The sequence below is a fragment of the Gorilla gorilla genome, chromosome 17 (genome assembly GCF_029281585.2).
Source record: "Gorilla gorilla gorilla isolate KB3781 chromosome 17, NHGRI_mGorGor1-v2.1_pri, whole genome shotgun sequence".
In the NCBI taxonomy this organism is placed as follows: Eukaryota; Metazoa; Chordata; class Mammalia; order Primates; family Hominidae; genus Gorilla; species Gorilla gorilla.
The window spans coordinates 74,256,348-74,275,500 of NC_073241.2; the positions used below are offsets into that span (position 1 = coordinate 74,256,348).

General features: G+C 41.1%; 1 protein-coding gene across 2 annotated transcripts in view; it reads left to right on the forward strand.

The window, feature by feature from the left end:
• SETBP1 (SET binding protein 1) overlaps positions 1–19,153 on the forward strand; it is a 387,462-nt gene that overhangs the window by 348,748 nt on the left and 19,561 nt on the right. For both annotated transcript variants that reach the window (XM_031003701.3, XM_055368701.2), the window contains exon 5: positions 8,974–9,144. In XM_031003701.3, the coding sequence (XP_030859561.2) occupies positions 8,974–9,144 (171 nt within the window). The remainder of the gene's footprint in view (positions 1–8,973; positions 9,145–19,153) is intronic.

Below are 19,153 nucleotides of genomic sequence, written 5' to 3' on the forward strand. Positions count from 1 at the left end.
TTTAAAGTAGTTTTTTCCAATTCTGTGAAGAAAGTCATTGGTAGCTTGATGGGGATGGCATTGAATCTATAAATTACCTTGGGCAGTATGGCCATTTTCATGATATTGATTCTTCCCACCCATGAGCATGGAATGTTCTTCCATTTGTGTGTATCCTCTTTTATTTCATTGAGCAGTGGTTTGTAGTTCTCCTTGAAGAGGTCCTTCATATCCCTTGTAAGTTGGATTCCTAGGTATTTTATTCCCTTTGAAGCAATTGTGGATGGGAGTTCACTCATGATTTGGCTCTCTGTTTGTCTGTTATTGGTGTATAAGGATGCTTGTGATTTTTATACATTGATTTTGTATCCTGAGACTTTGCTGAAGTTGCTTATCAGCTTAAGGAGATTTTGGGCTGAGACAATGGGGTTTTCTAGATATACAATCATGTCATCTGCAAACAGGGACAATTTGACTTCCTCTTTTCCTAATTGAATACCCTTTATTTCCTTCTCCTGCCTAATTGCCCTGGCCAGAACTTCCAACACTAGGTTGAATAAGAGTGGTGAGAGAGGGCATCCCTGTCTTATGCCAGTTTTCAAAGGGAATGCTTCCAGTTTTTGCCCATTCAGTATGATATTGGCTGTGGGTTTGTCATAGATAGCTCTTATTATTTTGAGATATGTCCCATCAATACCTAATTTATTGAGAGTTTTTAGCATGAAGGGTAGTTGAATTTTGTCAAAGGCCTTTTCTGCATCTATTGAGATAATCATGTGGTTTTTGTCTTTGGTTCTGTTTATATGCTGGATTATATTTATTGATTTGCATATATTGAACCAGCCTTGCACCCCAGGGATGAAGCCCACTTGATCATGGTGGATAAGCTTTTTGATGTGCTGCTGGATTCGGTTTGCCAGTATTTTATTGAGGATTTTTGCATCAATGTTCATCAAGGATATTGGCCTAAAATTCTCTTTTTTGTTTGTGTCTCTGCCAGGCTTTGGTATCAGGATGATGCTGGCCTCATAAAATGAGTTAGGGAGGATTCCCTCTTTTTCTATTGATTGGAATAGTTTCAGAAGGAATGGTACTAGTTCCTCCTTGTACCTCTGGTAGAATTCGGCTGTGAATCCATCTCGTCCTGGACTCTTTTTGGTTCGTAAGCTATTGATTATTGCCACAATTTCAGAGCCTGTTATTGGTCTATTCAGAGATTCAACTTCTTCCTGGTTTAGTCTTGGGAGGGTGTATGTGTCGAGGAATTTATCCATTTCTTCTAGATTTTCTAGTTTATTTGCATAGAGGTGTTTGTAGTATGCTCTGATGGTAGTTTGTATTTCTGTGGGATCAGTGGTGATATCCCCTTTATCATTTTTTATTGCGTCTATTTGATTCTTCTCTCTTTTCTTCTTCATTAGTCTTGCTAGCAGTCTATCAATTTTGTTGATCCTTTCAAAAAACCAGCTCCTGGATTCATTAATTTTTTGAAGGGTTTTTTGTGTCTCTATTTTCTTCAGTTCTGCTCTGATCTTAGTTATTTCTTGCCTTCTGCTAGCTTTTGAATGTGTTTGCTCTTGCTTTTCTAGTTCTTTTAATTGTGATGTTAGGGTGTCAATTTTGGATCTTTCTTGCTTTCTCTTGCCCTGTTTCTGTCATCATATCTCTTTTTCACTAACTCTTCTCTTCTGCCTTCTTTCATTTGAATGGGATTTTGTGATTGTATTGTGACCATCTAGATAATTAAGAGTACTTGCTCTATCTTAAGGTCAGCTGATTAGCAGCATTAATTTTTATTTGCAATCTTAATTTACCTTTGTCATATTCACAGGTTCTAGGAATTAGGATGTGGACAGCTTTGGAGGGGAAACATTATTTTCTGTTTACCCCAATATGTAAACTCCTTTAATCCACACAACAACGTCATTAACAGATGAAAAAAATTGAGGCATGGAAAGCTAATGTAACTTTCCCAAGATCACACAGCTAGTAAGACCAGCAGTCTCACTCTAGAGAATATATTCTTTACCTATTTGCTATATTTTATAGCATGTATACTATACACACTTTAATGGAAAAAAAGAGTTTAAGAATAGAGGAATATGTAGGCTAAAGTTGTTAGTGCAGTTTCCTAAAAGGTTTGAGCCTAGAATGATAGATGTGTCCATCTAACATTTTTAAGTACCTAGTATCTACCAAGCTAGGTGCCGGGGAACCAACAGGAAGTGAGACATGGTTTGTAACCCCAAAACTTTTACAGTTGCCTAGAAGAATTGGCAGAGAAATGAACAAATAAGTATGAAACAGGAGGTATATTCTGTTACAGAAGTATGTTCAGGATGGTGAGACGACAAATGGGAAGGAGGCCTGAACTCTACCTGACAAGAAGATGTGGTTTTAATTTTTCCCAGCTGCCTTTCCAGGCATAGCTCAGTATTTGTTTTTTTTACAACTCATCCAAAGCACTCTTTTTGCAGCTGCACAAAGAAATGTAATTTCTGCTTTTGCTCTGGTCATTTTCCAGCCCTGGCAGGCCCTCCTTCTGCTTCTAGTTGTGGAATTCTACCCAACTTTTAATATTGAGAGTTCTGTACCTGTGTGTATCTTCCTGAGTGGATGGTTGACTCTGTTCAGAAAGGACTCAAGTTCCTGAGGCCTGATGGTGCTTGTCACCTATGGGTTCTTAATAAACATTGAAATAATAAATGGATGAAAGGAGGTCACCTCAGATCCCATTGAGATCTCATTTGCCTCCTAATTTGTGAAGGACTCGTTGGACATCCTTTGTTGTTTGGTTTATCAATTTTATAGGTGTTTCTGTCTTACCCTCTTCTCCACTTCTAAACCATCTCTGTGAAGACAGAGATCACAACTTCCAAGTTTTGCTAGTCAACTCTCAAATAATTGTTAAATTCCAAATGATTTATTCTAGACTCAGTAAATAGTATTCTGCCCAAGAGTAACCTTCATCCTAAAAGGTGAAATTTATCTTAGAATGAAGGTGATGATGATAAATTTCCTTCATTCATCTCTTCACTCATCCTAGAATGAAGTAAAACTTATTTGACATAAAACTAATGCTGATAGGGTCACCACCTCTGATTAAGCAGGTTGTTTGTTGTTCACAGGTGCCTGGCATGGGGGGAGAATGGGGATAAAATCCATCCTGTGTTCCTCTCCCCAAGCTATGAGACCCTGGGGTTCACGTGCACACAGAAAGCTGTGTCTTTTTCTAATTTGCCCAAAGGTGCCCTCTCTTTACTAAGCTCTGAGTCCATGGAGCTGTATTCACCTGGAATTTGCCTTTTTCTAATTCACCCAAAGATGCCATATGAATAGTAGCAGAGGCTCTGTCTTCTGATGATTAAAAAGTGCTTTAGGCTCTTTCATTGCCCTTATAAAAAGCCACAGCTACCCTTATGCTACAGAAAAATTATTAGAATGTAAATCTTGGGGAAAAGGGCCTTTAATTGTTTTGACCAGTGCCATATTTAAAAATAAAATTTTTATTGACTTTGGCACAAAAAAATATTATTTCCCAAAACCTACGGCTATCTATTACTTGATTCACTTTATTCTATAATGTCGATTCCCCTTATTGCCATGAATGAAGTTCATTTGCAAACAAGAAAAAAGAACAATAGAATAATCTGAATAGACAACCAATATATTAGCGAGGGAATTATTATCAAGTTTTCAAAAGTAGTTTTTTCCTTGTGAAAACTATGTCATTTACTGGTTTACCCAAAAGTCTATTTGTTATAGGGAAAGAAAGAACATTGAATTAAGTCAAGAAACATGGATTTCAGCTTCGCTTCGTCCACACATATGATATGTGAGCTTGGGCAAATCACTTGGTCTTCTGTGCCTTTATTTCCTTGTTCGTAAATTAGGTTTTACCATTTGCCTCTTGTCATCCACAGGGATGCTGCAAGGGACAAATAGCATAATGCATATCAAAGCTCTTTGCAAGCTTAAAAACCACTAACTGCTCAGTATAACTCCCAGTCTATGCCAAAATCTGTCTTCTGCAGTGTAAAGGGAGCCAGGAAGATGATTAAAGGGACCAACCATCCCAGTGGTGTCAGCCTCTTCCACCATGCCAGCCTGGGTTTTCTCACCATGAAATATCTACATTTGCAAATCTTAGAATTACAAAATTAATTAAACTGTTCAACAAGCCTATATTAATCACATACTATCTGCCAGATATATTGTGCTCTGCAGCGGATGTTACAAAATGAATTGCATATGGATCCCTTGGTGATGACTCCATCACCTCTTTTATTTTAAAGAAACTATGCAGAACAAAGAACCAACTGGGAATCAGAGAATCTAGATCATCCCACCTCTTACAGCTGTGTGATTTTAGACAGATCACATGACCTCTCTGAACCCCTTGACTTTCTTATCTAGGAAAGGGTAGTAAATAGTAGCCATCCCACAAAGATTTTTGTTTGTTTTTCTTCCTATAGAGAAATGATATAAAGTAGATAACTAGCTTTATAAACCATGGAACAACATACAGCTTCTCTAAGGCGAGGCTGGTTTTTATTATCCAAGGTTGCAGAGCTCATTAAAGGGATCCTGGGAAAGTCAGCCACCATAGACCCTACTTTTCCTTCATGACCTCTGTGACCTTGAGCAACCTGGGGAAGAGGTAATTGAGCAGCAACTACTACTTTGGAAGAAACAGAATCGAAATATTGAAGCTATTGACTTACCCTTAAGGTAGTAAACAATGCTTTGGTCTCTGACCTTTTCGCATCCTGGGGCAGTCAATAACCTGGCCGCTAGATGCAGCGCCTGCCACTGATTTTGATTTGGGAGTAGTTTAACCTTGAACTGAGCTCCAAGTAACCAAGGCAACAGGAAGTCAGCTTCTGCATCGAAGGAGCAGGAATCCATAAATCAAGTCCCTAATGCAAACACGGTGTGCAGGTAGAGGTTTGAGGGGATAAGTGGTCTATGAGAAATTACCTTTGAAAATGAGTGACTATTTCTACATAGGCTACAGCACAGTTTCAGAGACTTTTTTTTAAAAAAAGAAATTATCAATAGAGGTCAATAGGTTATAGCGGAATGTTTTTCCTATAGGTTTAAATTTTTTGTATTTCCTCCCGGCTGTGTCTTTTAATTAAGAACAGATGTTGGATCCACAAAGTTATTAGCATTGTTATTTTCCTCTTTAAAAACTTACTGGCCTCCAAATAGGCAATCCTCAGTGCAGTTTGTCTCGTGTTGGGGTTTAGGGATGCTCTGAACACGCCTACCAAGGGTGCTATCCATACAGTCTACTTTCTGAGTTTGAGACAGTGATCCCTTCCCAGAGCACACCAGTGGCATTACAGATTGTCTCTGTGTGAGCAGTGGTGCTACATCTCAATGGTCCAGTCCGTACAAGGTTAAATCTGGGTTTCTTTATGATCACCCTCTAGCATCAAAAATCTCCCTCCCATTGATAGAAGCCTGGTTCATGCTGGGAAGAAACGTTTCAAATGCCCCCCCGCCCCCAACTTTGCTTTTGCTCATCATAGAATATCAGTCACCACCTGGAATGAAGGGTAATGAAGAGACTTCCAGTGGCCAGCCTGCCCAATGCACTCTCCCAAGGACCAGTACCCCGTCACCGTCTCCTGACACCTCTGCCCTCAGACAGATTTTGTGGATTAATGAGTGTTCATAGATTATCATTTGTTTAAAGCTTACTTAATATTCTTGTTGTGTTATTTCTAGGATTGTTTCCATTATCCTTTCAAAATCCAAAAATGGCTGAGAAAAATGTCCGGCTTTTCTTTTTCTTTTTTAATTTGTTTTTGAAATCATTGGGTGGTAACTAGAAAGCCGTACTATAATCTAGAAAATTCTAAAGGATCTAGGGTTTTCAAGAGAGCTAATAGTGACCATCTAAATTATAGAATGTTTTAAATATCATTTTATTACTTTTAGTATATTCTGTAACATGAACACTTGAGTAGCAAAGTACACCCATGAGAGATCTGATTGGATCAACTCTAATGAATTGATGTGGACTGAGACTAATTTGGATTGTGAGCATTTGCATAAAAATGGGTACAATTAAAGTGACTTGACTCCGTTTACTCCCAAGTGGGAGTTAAATATCTGACTGCTAATCCTGTTTATGGCCTTCATGCCCCAAGCATAGCATAATTTGAACAAAGAATTACTTTCCCAACTTGTGTCCACAGGTATAAAGAAGACTTATCAGTGAGTTTTTCCAGAGGAGCTGTTATGCAATAGAAATCTAACCGCTTATATTTCCTGAGGTGTTCCATGGAAATTCTGCCTCCATCCATTCGGTGGGAATGCCATGGTGGTGCAGTGTACCAAAATGGGAAATTTTCATCAGACTCATGCCTGCTCTGCCCATTATCAGACTTTTTAGCAGCCAAGTTGTGAAAATACCTCAGTCATTCTGCCCCAGTGCCCATAGGCTTCTGGATATTTTCCAAACTGTGTTTGTTTTCTGAAAGGAATGAAAAGTTTAATACATATTTGTGGGTTTTTTAAATATTAACAATAAAGAAGGCTAAGAAGTGGCCAGGCGCCATGGCTTATGCCTGTAATCTCAACACTTTTGGAGGCCGAGGCGAGCAGATCACAATGTCAGGAGATCGAGACCATCCTGGCCAACATGGTGAAACCCCGTCTCTACTAAAAATACAAACAATTAGCCGGGTGTGGTGGCAGGTACCTGTAGTCCCAGCTACTCGGGAGGCTGAGGCAGGAGAATCGCTTGAACCCAGGAGGTGGAGGTTGCAGTAAGCCAAGATTGCACCACTGCACTTCAGCCTGGGTGACAGAGTGAGACTCTGTCTCAAAAAAAAAAAAAAAAGAACGGCTAAGAAGTAAAAACACTCCCTCTTCCTTACCAGTCTCTGAGCTCTCCTTCCTCAGAATAACCACTGTTACCTATTTGGATGTGTCGCTTTACAGATGATTTTGAATGAATTTTAAATATGTCTGTACCTAGCCCATGATGAGCACACCTGCAAATTTTACAAACAAGGCATATTATACATACTTGCTACACCTTCTAGTTTCTTGATGGTTGTGCCTTGCAATCTGTCTGTCATAGAATTTGATGTTTGCCTATCTCCACCTTCAAAGTGCTATGAAATATAAACTCCAAGAAAAGCATAAATGGCATTTTTGTTCATGGTATCACAACTGGGAGTTTCAGAGACTGGAATGGAGAACAGGAGGAAGGAAGGAGGTAAACGTCAGCATGACTGTCTTCCTTAGGTAGTTACAGATGCCTTATCCAGGTGTGATACTGGGCCTCTTCATCCTCAGCATGAAACATGCTGTCAGCAGACTGGGGTCATGATCAGGTATTAGAGTTTGGCCAGGTGGACCAATGTGATCCCTGGGTTTAGTGTCTGGCTACCTGGAAACTTCCAGCTTTGACATTAATAGCTGTATGAGTGAGTTCAGGTCTCCTTTAACCTTTTAGAAATGTGTTCTCTTCATCTGTAAAATTGAGAAAATGGTAATATCCACACTACATGCTTCACAGGGTTGCCACGAGGCCCAAGAGAAGCTGATCTCACTATGTGAGATAGTGTTACTCTGGGAGGGGACTGGATCAGTCAGGTTAGTTGGGATAGAAAAAATGAGTCAAGAACCAATATGGTAAGGCCCAATTTGTTGTTGCTGCTGTTAGTGTTATGTAGCCTACAGATGAAGAAACTGAATAGGTAACCATTTGAAATGGATTCACATAGCCTTAGCCTCTTGACTTACATTTGGATGAGTTAGAGAGCCTTGTTTTTGCATTGGGATTGGAGGGAAGGTGCCCATATATTCTTAGTCATGTCAGGGAGAAGAACTGACCCTTTGCTTGCTGGTTACCATTGGTTCTGAGGAAGCAGCAGGTCATAGTAATGATAGTCGCAATAATAGGGATAATAATAATGTTAAGCACTTTTATAGCACGGAATATGCACTAGGCACGGTTCTAAGCTCTTTACATGGATTGACTTGTTGGATGCTCACAACAGCCCCTACAAGGTAGTATCATCACCACCCCATTTTTACAAGTAAAGAAGTTTAAAACCTGGAGAGATTAAGTAACTTGCTCATCATCACAGAGTTGGAAAGTTGCAGAGCCTAGATTCAAGCTCAGGAAATGGGAATGCAGAATAGCTCTTACTGTTTGTTACACAGGAAATTTCTAGGCCCTTACAGGGGCACCTCCTGACTCCTCAGGCTTTTCAGCATCATCATGACATGACATATGATGCATGTTATGACCAGACACTCAAAGGCCCCCAAATCAGCTCTCCTTACCCTACAGGCTGATGACACACTAATCCCCACAGTTCATCTTCCACCTCCGGCATCCTGGCCTCATCTGGATCATGTTTACTCCCCACCCATGCCTTAGCCTATGCCCTTACTGAAAATGCCTTTCCTTCATCCTTGAAGCTTCAGCATGAGCCTTTCCTCACTTCTTTCAACACTGATCTCTACATCCTTAGAACTCCCCAAACACCTAGGATAAGTAAAACACAAGCCTGCACGAGCTTGCTGTCCAATTTTTACTTCTCATTCAGTCTTCTTTCCCCAGCTGGATGAGATGAGAAGTCTTACTAGGGTGGGAGCCATGTCTCTTCCACTCTGAACTCCCCTTCATGCTGTACACAGCACAGCCTCTGTAAAGATGGAAATGCACATCCTCAGAAGGCAAAGGGGCACCTGATGGATTATTCTGCTTCATTAGGCCTATGCTGTGACCCCACCACTTCCAGGCAGCCAACCTAGAATGACATCACTCCTAACTTCAGCCACAAAAGCAAAACCAGTCATAGCTATTTTTTATCTTTAAGCATTTTAAAATTTCATTCTTGTTGTACCAGGAGGAGGTGTTCAAATCATTTGACCATTTCCTCAGATCATTTCCAGGTTACATGTTGTCTATCTTCCTGTTCCCTTAAAGTGACTGAAAGCTTTGGGGTTGTTATTTTTTAGGGATGCCAAGTCCCCACTTAAAAGTGGACCAGACAGCGGTGCATAGTAAGAACGAAGGCTCAGTGCCCACCATGATGACCAGGAAGAAGCCAGCCGCAGTTGACAGTGTTACAATTCCACCAGCCCCAGTGTTATCTCTCCTTGCTGCATCTGCAGCAACGTCGGATGCAGGTGAGCACTTTTCAGATGCTTTGGGTTCACCAAAAGGAAGATGAATGTGGAGAAAGCCCACTGAGAATGGCCTGTTGAATACAGGTAAGAGTTCTCTGTTTTGCCATCCTCCCCTAGACTCTGAACGTGGGAGCTGTTTCAGCACTGGCTCTTTGAAGTGGGAGGAGATCTGAGAAAAGAAGGAGATCTCCTGGGAATATGGAGGGGTGGGTACTCTGGAAAGCTCTTCACTTCATTCTAATATGGGTCCACTGAGTAGCAACTAAATGCTAACATTATTAATCACTCTTTATCAAGCCTTAGGAATTACTAATCTCTGCATCAAGGGCCTTATATATGTTATTTCTTGTAACTCATAAAATAAACAGTTGTATCCTCATTTTCAGAAGAGGAAGCTAACAGTAAAGAAGCCTGCCCCAAGAACCTGTGGACAGTCAGGATTCCAAAGCCCATGCTCTCAACCAGTGCATTTCACTGCCTCCCTTGCTCATCAGGGTTGAAAGACAGTAATCACTGATTTATTGATGCATTGATACATTCTACCCATGAATTGATGAATTTCTCAGTAGTTCCCAGAGTCCTCGCCAACAGTGGATAAAATATAAATGCCTTATTTAGATATCTCAAGTTCTCCACAGCCTGGTCCTTTCCACCTCTGTTCCCCACAGTGCCTCCCACCAGCCCCTGTGCCCACCTCCACTGTGTCAGTCTCATCCCTGCCTCCAGGAAGACAGGCCTTGGGTTTGGCTTAACACCTGAACTTGGAAACAGCCTTACTCAATTCCTAATCACATCCTACAAGTCCTTAAAACCCAGCTAGTCACAGCTCCTCCAGGACATCCAGAATCTCTACCATGCAGTTCCCCTCATTTCATAGACTGCAACTTCTCCCATGTAACAAAATTGCACATACCTCAGAGGCAGAGTCAACCGTTTAGATTCTTGCTATCTCGCTGACATACAGCATGACAATGTTACATACATATTTCTTGAATTAACATATTAATGTAAATGTGGCAAGCACATTGCAGCATTTAGAAAGGCCTGTTAGAAACCCAAGAAGAGACTCATTCTTAATATTTAGTCCAAATTCATTTTTCAATTTAGCAGTTTGCTTTGAGCAAAGAACTCAACTTGTCTACATACGTACCTCCTTCGTGGAAATCACTGGTGATTAGAAAATGAGCCCAGTTGAAATAACAGAAAGAAACACTTGGAATGACACTTCCCCAATTGAATTCAGCAAAATACTAGTAGGTGTTTTGTGATAAAGGATGTTTTCATGGAAAAGTAGGTGTAGGAAAAGCTGCTGCCTTACCCCTGGTTCCTTCCTGCAGGGCTTTCCAGGGCCTTGCGTTGACCAATGTGCATTGGGAGGTTGCAGGAGGGAGACACCGAATTACACAATCATATCTGAACACACAACCCTTTTTTCTGGGACTGTCTCCTAACATCTCTTGGAAATGGTGTTCTCTCCAGCCATTTGAAAACTCTTGCTCTGAAGGAATGGGGTCATCTCTCCAATATGATCATGAGCCTTCACTTGGTGTGAAACAAAAAGTTTTTGGTGGAATGGCCAGGTAAATGGTGCCAGTGAGGAGTACAAGAAGAAGACAAAGGAGGGAAAGTCACAGAGAAATGCAGAGGAAGTTACTCCTGAGACTTGATGGATTAGTAGCACCTTGGTGGGAGGGTGTCCAAACAAAGGGAGCAAGTTGGGCAGAGTCTTGGAAGTGGGAACTGGTGCTGTGGCTGACTTCAAGAAAGACATCATTTGGCTTAAGCAAAAGATTTGGGCTATGGTCTGCACCCACCCAGATCAGTGGTTGTTCAACCTTGTCGATTAAGCACTGGAGACCTCCCTTTATGGATTGAGAAATTAGCCTTTGTGTTTCCACCTTTGCCGGCCATGCACAGATATTTCTCTGAGGCCAAAGACAGGTGGTCCCTCATTTTCCTCCCCTGCACTCTTTCCCTTCAGTATAAGAGAACTTATTGTTGGGATCACGTGCTTATATGGGCCTGCCTCCTCTAGTGCATCCAGTAAATAATTTACAAATATGCCAAATGGGCAGTAGAAACAGGTGATATTATACTTTCATACTTGCCTCCCTGGTAATCAGAGCTGAGCCCAGACTCCCCTGTTGCAGGATGCAAGAATGGGCTGTTTATTTTTGGCAGTACTTAAATGAGACCCTCATGAGAATTTCACAGATTTGGTCCATTTCCGGGTCTCTGGCTGTTGAGCTGGACTTTTGGGGGGAAATAGGCCAGATATCTACCCCAGGTGCTGGAAGACAGACCTTCCTGAGATTTCACTCCCCACAGATAAAAAGCTTCCCACAAACCTGGGAGAGCTAGGAACACACAGGCTGGGCTTGTGGCCAATGCTCTGTTTTACATGTGAAGAAACTGAGGCCTCTTGAGATTCAGAGATTTGCCTGAGGTCATACAGTTGGATTGGAACCCAAATTTCCTGATTTACTGCCTGATTTCCAGTGGATTCCCACTTCTGTCATAGTCCCAACATGAGCAAAGGCAGATTTTTTTTCTCCATAAATATGGACTTCTACTTCTTTTGGAGAACAGTGAATGAAACTCATAATTTGATGGGGTAGATAGATAGCTTTAGCCAAAGCCAAGCACAAAGTAGGTAGTTAACAGTTTCTGGATTTGATCTTATTTAATTAGGTGCTTGAAATATAGTAACATATATAGTACAGTAATATGTATTTCTGATGAAACAACTCACTTGATTTTTTTTTCTTTAGAGCGCCTTTCTTCATCTTTCACTATAAGCAAGGTAGAATTACTTCTGGCTTAAGGCAGGGATCAGCTTATTTTCTAATAGGTTATCATTCCTACAGAATGGTTTTGGAAACCCAGACAATTGCAGGGAGAAAAAAAAAAGGAAAGAAGTGTTAAACTAGGTGGCTTATAAAACAAATTTAAGCAATCGTGTATTGAGATAAGAAGGTACTGAAGTAATTCAATTAATTAGAAATTTTATTTAGAAATAATGGATGCAGGCCAGGCATGGTGGATCACACCTGTCATCCCAGCATTTTGAGAGGCCAAGGTGGGTGGATCACCTGAGGTCAGGAGTTCAAAACCAGCCTGGCCAACATGGTGAAACCTCTACTAAAAATACAAAAATTAACCAGGTGTGGTGGCATGCTCCTGTAATCCCAGCTACTCGGGAGTCTTAGGCAGGAGAATTGCTTGAACCCGGGAGGCGGAGGGTGCAGTGAGCCGAGATTGCGCCACTGCACTCCAGCCTGGGTGACAAAGCGAAACTCCATCTCAAAAAAAATAAAAAATTAAAAAAAAAAGAGTGGATGCAAAAATACCTAGTACAGTTCCTGACACATAGTACATGCTCAGTAAATAATCACTGAGTGAAGCAAATGGTTGAGAGGCAGTAGCTGTATGCTTTTACAGCATTAAATATTGTGAGAGACATCTGAGAAAAACATACTCAATCTTGAAACTGCTTTTTTTTTTTTTTTTTGAAATGGAGTCTTGCTCTGTCACCGAGGCTGGAATGCAGTGGTGCAATCTTGGCTCACTGCAACCTCCACCTCCCAGGTTCAAGCGATTCTCCTGCCTCAGCCTCCCAAGTGGCTGGGATTACAGGCATATGCCACCATGCCCAACTAATTTTTGTATTTTTAATAGAGGCCGGGTTTCACCGTGTTGACCAGGCTGGTCTCGAACTCCTGACCTCAGGTGATCCGCCCACTTTGGCCTCCCAAAGTGCTAGGATTATAGGCATAATGACAATTAAATGGAAATCATTTGACAGGCACTTTGTAGGCTGCTGGAAAATACTTGCCAAATAATGTATCAACCTGTAGTAAGAACAGTACTTTTTTCAAATAGGTGATCTTTGGTAAAAGTACAACAAAGGAACATTCCCACCTTATTTTATCAACAATACAATATGGGAGAAATGAATATGGGTCAGGGGTTTACAAATATGTGTTTTCCAGCTTGTATGCATATATGCATGTGTTATATGGGTCCCCCAATTTTTTTGTTTCAGGCAATTTTTTTACCTTCTCAGAGTCTCAGAGACATACTGATTATGACATTATTGATTTGTAAAAGGGGGCCATCGAGAAGATGCAGGAGAGAGTGGCGAGCTGGGAACATGTCAGTTTGTGAGCTACTGGGAGGGAGGATGGCAGTGGCTGCCGGAGGTGCTCAAACAGATCAGCCTCGGTGGTCAAACTGCTCAATAGCTATTGATCAGCTGCAGTCCCCTGGTGCAGCCAAGGAGGTCTGATTCAAGGGAGCACAGCATCATTATTGTGAGTAATTAGGGCTAATGCAGTAAAAGCGCCACTAAAGTTTGCTCAAAGTGAGGCATAATTTGAAACAACTTCTATTACACTAGCCCAATCGTGACTTAATAATCATATCAGATAATCCATACCTGAATAAGCCAGGCTGATTTTTCTGATTTTCTAGATTTTGAACTAACTTCTCAGGGAGATCACGTAATGTATAGAGAATCTGTGATTTCATTTCAGAAACATGTTTTTTCCCCTTATATTTAAGATGAGTCTATACGAATAAGTAGAATCCAAATGGTGGTAAGAACTCAGTAAAACATCAAGGCGACAAAATCTGTATGGTTTTGCGCTTGAAAGACTAGACTAGCAATAATGGGAAGACAAGTATATCCTTTTTCTCTCTCTCTCTCTCTCACACTCACACACTCACACACGCATGCACACAAACACATACACACCAACATTCTCTAATCTTAAGTCTAAGGAGAAAAAAGAAAAAGCAAACGTGTATCAGCCATGCTATCATTGGATCTCAACTGCTCGAGGTATAGCTCAGTTTGAGATAACAAGGAAGTAGAGTGAGCACAGCTCTTAGCTTCTATCTGTTGTATCAAGGCTAATCCATTATTATTTCAAACTATATTATCACCATGTTTAAAACTGCCAGAGCCCATGAATAAGTAAAAATATTTAAATTTCATAAGTCTGTTAAATTTTTAGGCATTTTGCTTCTCATGGCAGGGACTAATGTTAGGGAAATCGTTTTGTTATTAGCCCAGCCATCAGTCGAATCAGAACTAACTGATACCTGTAGTCAAGATGCAAAACCTTAAGCTTGAAAAATTAATTACCATTACAAATAATAGTGGGAATTCTTAATACTATGAAATCAGAATGAAATTCAGTATACTAGTAGCTAGAACAAAATGATGTGAAAATTGCTTTCAGCTCCCAAATTCTATGATACTTGAGTTTTCTCTTAGCCAGCTGCCATCTGTGGGAAGGGGCCCAGAATAATGAAGTAATATCCAGCTACAAAAAAGAGCAATGAACAGGAATTTAAGAATGATGCAATTATTTATTTTACTTCTTTTGTTGTTATGTTGAATGATGACCTGGAGCCCCTAACCAAAATACCAGGTCAAGTCAGCCAAAATCTTATCTTTAGAAGAACCAAAATAGGAGAAATAAAGGTGCAATTTAATAGGATTTGGAACATCCAGGGACCATAAATATATACATTGAAGAAGTCTCCAAATTGTAAAATATATTCCTATGTGCCCAGTCTAATCACTTAAAATATTTAGTAGAAAACCTCCCAAAGAAGATCCAGAGCAAACAAAGCTTAAATTTAAAGCAATCGTTCAAGTTGTCTGAAAAGTGCTACCTATGGGCTCATGTTGAAGCCTCACAAAATGAGCCCGTTTGTCCTGAAAGCTGTGCTGAATATGGCACGTGCATGAAAGGCACTCCCTCCCGCAGCTCTGGGCCACCAAGGGACTCGGCAGGGTTGGAAGCTTCTGTGTTTCCCCATCACACACCAAAAGCCTTCTGAAAAACCTCCAAAACTTGTTGTTATTTTCACTCTTAAGGGAGAAATAAGCTCTTTTCTGATTTAATCTGAACCTCCTAGAGCAGCTGAGCTTCTCCTATGGCCAAGGGAAGCCCAGGGAAGCACCAAACCTTCCAGAATCTGGCCCTGCCTTCTGCCCCAGCTTCATCTCCTTGGAAATCTCAACCAAATTTCAACTCCTTTGGGATTTCCACTGCCACAGTATTATTTTCAAAAAACTAAAGTTATTTCAAAGGCTCATTCAACTCTTTAATGCAGAAGACAGCATGGTGGTAAAGCCAGCCCAAAGGAGAATTAGACAACAGGGCATTATGAGAATGCAGGCACTGGAGAAAGCGTATAGAGCAAGTTGTTCCGTTAGTGTCCTAACAGGCAATAAAATCATAACCTCGTGGTTTATCTCTTCTACCAAACAAAAATCATTTGCTTCTTTGCTAGGCAAAAGTCCACAAGTTAACATAAAAGCTGGCAGATTGGCCAAGTGCGGTGGCTTATGCCTGATCCCAGCATTTTGGGAGGCCAAGGCAGATGGATCACCTGAGGTCAGGAGTCCGAAACCAGCCTGGCCAACATGGTGAAACCCCGTCTTTACTAAAAAAAAATAAAAATAAAAAAATATAGGCCAGGCACAGTGGCTCACACCTGTAATCCCAGCACTTGGGAAGCCAAGGCAGGTGGATCACGAGGTCAGGAGTTCGAGACCAGCCTGGCCAAGATGGAGAAACCTGCTCTCTGCTAAAAATACAAAAATTAGCCAGGCATAGTGGCGGGCACCTATAATACCAGCTACTCTGGAAGCTGAGGCAAGAGAATCACTTGAACCTGCTGAACCTGGGAGGCGGAGGTTGCAGTGAGCCGAAATCTCACCACTGCACTCCAGCCTGGGTGACAGAGCAAGATCCATCCTCCCCTCCAAAAAGAAGCTGGCAGATTCCAAGCCTTTAATCAGCAGTGGACAGCAAGCCCAACAAGGGCACATTTTCCTGGACTGTTAATAATCCTTGGGGAGGCCCAAAAGGACTTGTCTCCTTCCATTTGCCTTGTTTCTAAGTTTTGGCTCATTTTTTCTACACACCACACATGGGCCATGAAATGCTCTGGTTGAATGCATGTGTTCTGGCTTTATATTGCCTGTGTTGAAATCTCAGTGCTCCACTCACCAGCTAGGTGATCTCAAGACTTCACTGTTCATGTCTGTAAAATGGGGAAAAGAATATGACCTAGTGTCAAGGATCGTGGTGAGTAATAATGGAGATAATCCTTGGGAAAAGTTTAGCAAAGTACCTGACACATAGTAAGAGTTTGATAAGTGGGTGCTGTTTTTGCTGCTGCTATTGTTGATGTTGTCTGTTTTCTTCCCTGGAACTTTTTTATCTTTTTCCCCCTTGCCCACCTCTCATGCCCTTTGAATGGCTAATTCATGATGCTTCTTCAAGCCTCAGCATAGGTGCCTTCAGCTCTAACGAGCCTTCCCTGACACTCATATTGAGAACCACAACAAGGTCAAGTTGAATGCCACATCCTCTGTGCCTCCCTGGCTCCCTATAAGCTCATTGATCATTGATTCCTACATTTAATACAGTGTCTGTGCTCCACCTGTGTCCCACAGTGGACCAGAGGATCGCATAGTCCCTGTGGCCAGATCTTATTCAACTTTACCTAGCACTGAGGTGGGCAAACAATAAGTAATTGCTAAATATTAGCCAAAGTGTATTGAACAACTGTTTCCTGCACAAACGTGTTTGGTTCATGAAAAGGTACACTCAAGAGTGTATGAACTCTAATATTCATTAGAGTTAAGGGGCAGTGATTTTCCTTCAGTTTCTATATCATATCCAGAAGCAGCAAACCATCCTAAGAAAGTTCACCAGATGGGGCAACCTAGAACAACTTGGCAGCCCTCCAGCCTCCTTTGTTCATTAATAGCAGCCCAGCCCTTAGTTAGTCCCCCAGCGTATTGAAGATGATTATTCTTGAGTTAAAGATTCAGCCTATATGGCATTGTACTTGCACTACCAAAGTGTGTATTTATTCAGAGAAGAAGGAATATGCACGCATATGTGTCTTCCTTCACTCAGAAGTTCTGTGAGAGTTTCAGGATAAGCCACTCAATGGAAAACGGGAGAGTGCATCAGCCTATGCAGTACTTTAATTATTTTGTATGTGTTAGTCTTGCATTGTGGCCAGAGTATTGGTTTCACTAGGGCAGCAACCATTTGCTATTTAGATTTTGTCTCACTCAGTAAGTATTGGGCATCTCAATTCCCAAAACCTTGGGATGTATGGAATGAAAATAAGAGAAGCAACAGGAGCCTTGCTGTTAAGCAACTCATAATCTTATTTGAATGTCAGGAATCTTGCACGATGCTGGGTGCTTAGAAGATACTCAATAGACATGCCTGGACTTCACTTAGCTAATTATTTTCTCTCCAGAGCTGAGATTTTAGGAAATACAGAGGTTTAATGACAGGTTTGAAAGTGCTGTGTCTTGAGAAGTTTAACTCAATTTATCTTCTCTGAATGCTTCATACAGATTATGCTCCCAACCACCTCATGCCACAGTCAGACCCTCTTAAAAATAGAGTAATGATAATAACACGTTTTATCTTCTTCCCAGTGATAGTATCATTCACACCTCCATTGAAGCCCAGTGGTAGGTTTGGCTGTGAGGCATCAGACGCCCAGGGAGTCAGGTGCGATTATTGTAATGACCTCACACTCGGAAAAGAAAACCTCCCATACGTGAAGCGATTTCTATTAATATACTCATTTTATATCAAATATTCAAGCTTCTCTTTATAAATGGGAGACAATGGAAGGAGACTCTTATGGGGCAGAGTTTATGTGGCAAAGAATGAAAGGGTGCAAATATTTTATGATCAGTTTTGAGATGAAAGTGTGGTGCCTGCCTTGTTCACTGGCGCTTTCCATTTCCAGAAGTCTAATTAGATTGTTGGTGTCATGGTGGCGAGATAATTTAGTGGCAACTGAAAGCAACTGTGTTCATGAGAAGGGGGCATTGTGCATTGGGTTTTCTGTAATTAATGGAGAGTTTTTGAAAAACTTCTTGGTTCCAATAAAGTTGGCATAGTGAGCCCAGCTGCAGGAGTAGGGGGTGATAAGGCAAAATCTTTCCCATTCATTGCTGCAGAAATGGTCTCAGGCAATGCAGAAGAACTATGTAATGACTGTCATTAAGAATGATCTTGAGTGGTCCAGGCAGGCTGTAGTCAGTCTAAGACAGCAGAGAGACAGAGAAGAGGCATGGAGAGAAAGGAGGCAGGGACAGAGAATAGAGTAAGGATTGTGAGACAGGTGTGACAAAGACAGAGAGAGAGAGAGAGAGAGAGATCACTCACCTGTCTGCTCTCTCCATTCTTTCCCTGGGAGACACTGGAGTCATCCCAACATATCCTCCCAAGGAGTCTCCTCCTGCTGCTTCAATTGGAACAGACTAGACAAACCTGGATTACAATAAACTACAAGGGACTTTTGCCAAACACTTCATGTTGCAGATGAGAAAATTGAGACCAGAAGGGTTACAAATATTGCCTGACTGGGAACTTGGAAACTTGGACTCTTTCTGGCCACCACATTGAGGCAGAGTGAAACTGGATTTGAAATTCAAGGGTCAGGGTTATTGCAGTGTCCTCATTATAGTACTGCCATACTTTTTAATCCATCCCCTTAGGTAAGTCACAAAGTCTCACTGAGACTTCTGAGTTCTAGTTTTCTCATCAATGAAATGAGAAAAGTGATTTCTGCCTTCTAGGCAGGAGCAAGAAAGAAATGAAATAGCAGATGAAAACACCAATCACATATTCAAAACTTAACATGTAAGTATTTTATGAAACCCTCTCATGTCAGAACTAAAGTTATCTCATGTCAGGATTTAATCATGTGAAGTCACAATTTAGCCATGTGATGACTTAGATCATAATATCCATTAACTATCCTTTAGAAAATGATATGTATCCTCACTCCCCCTTCCAAATACTCTTATCTCAGGACACAGTCCAAGTCCCCTACCCTCGAGGGCATTAGTGGCTATATCAAGCTCATCTTATTCAAACATCTGTAAGACTTTGTTAAAAATTGTCAACCTTTTTTTTTTTTAAGAACTTGCCACACTGCACTC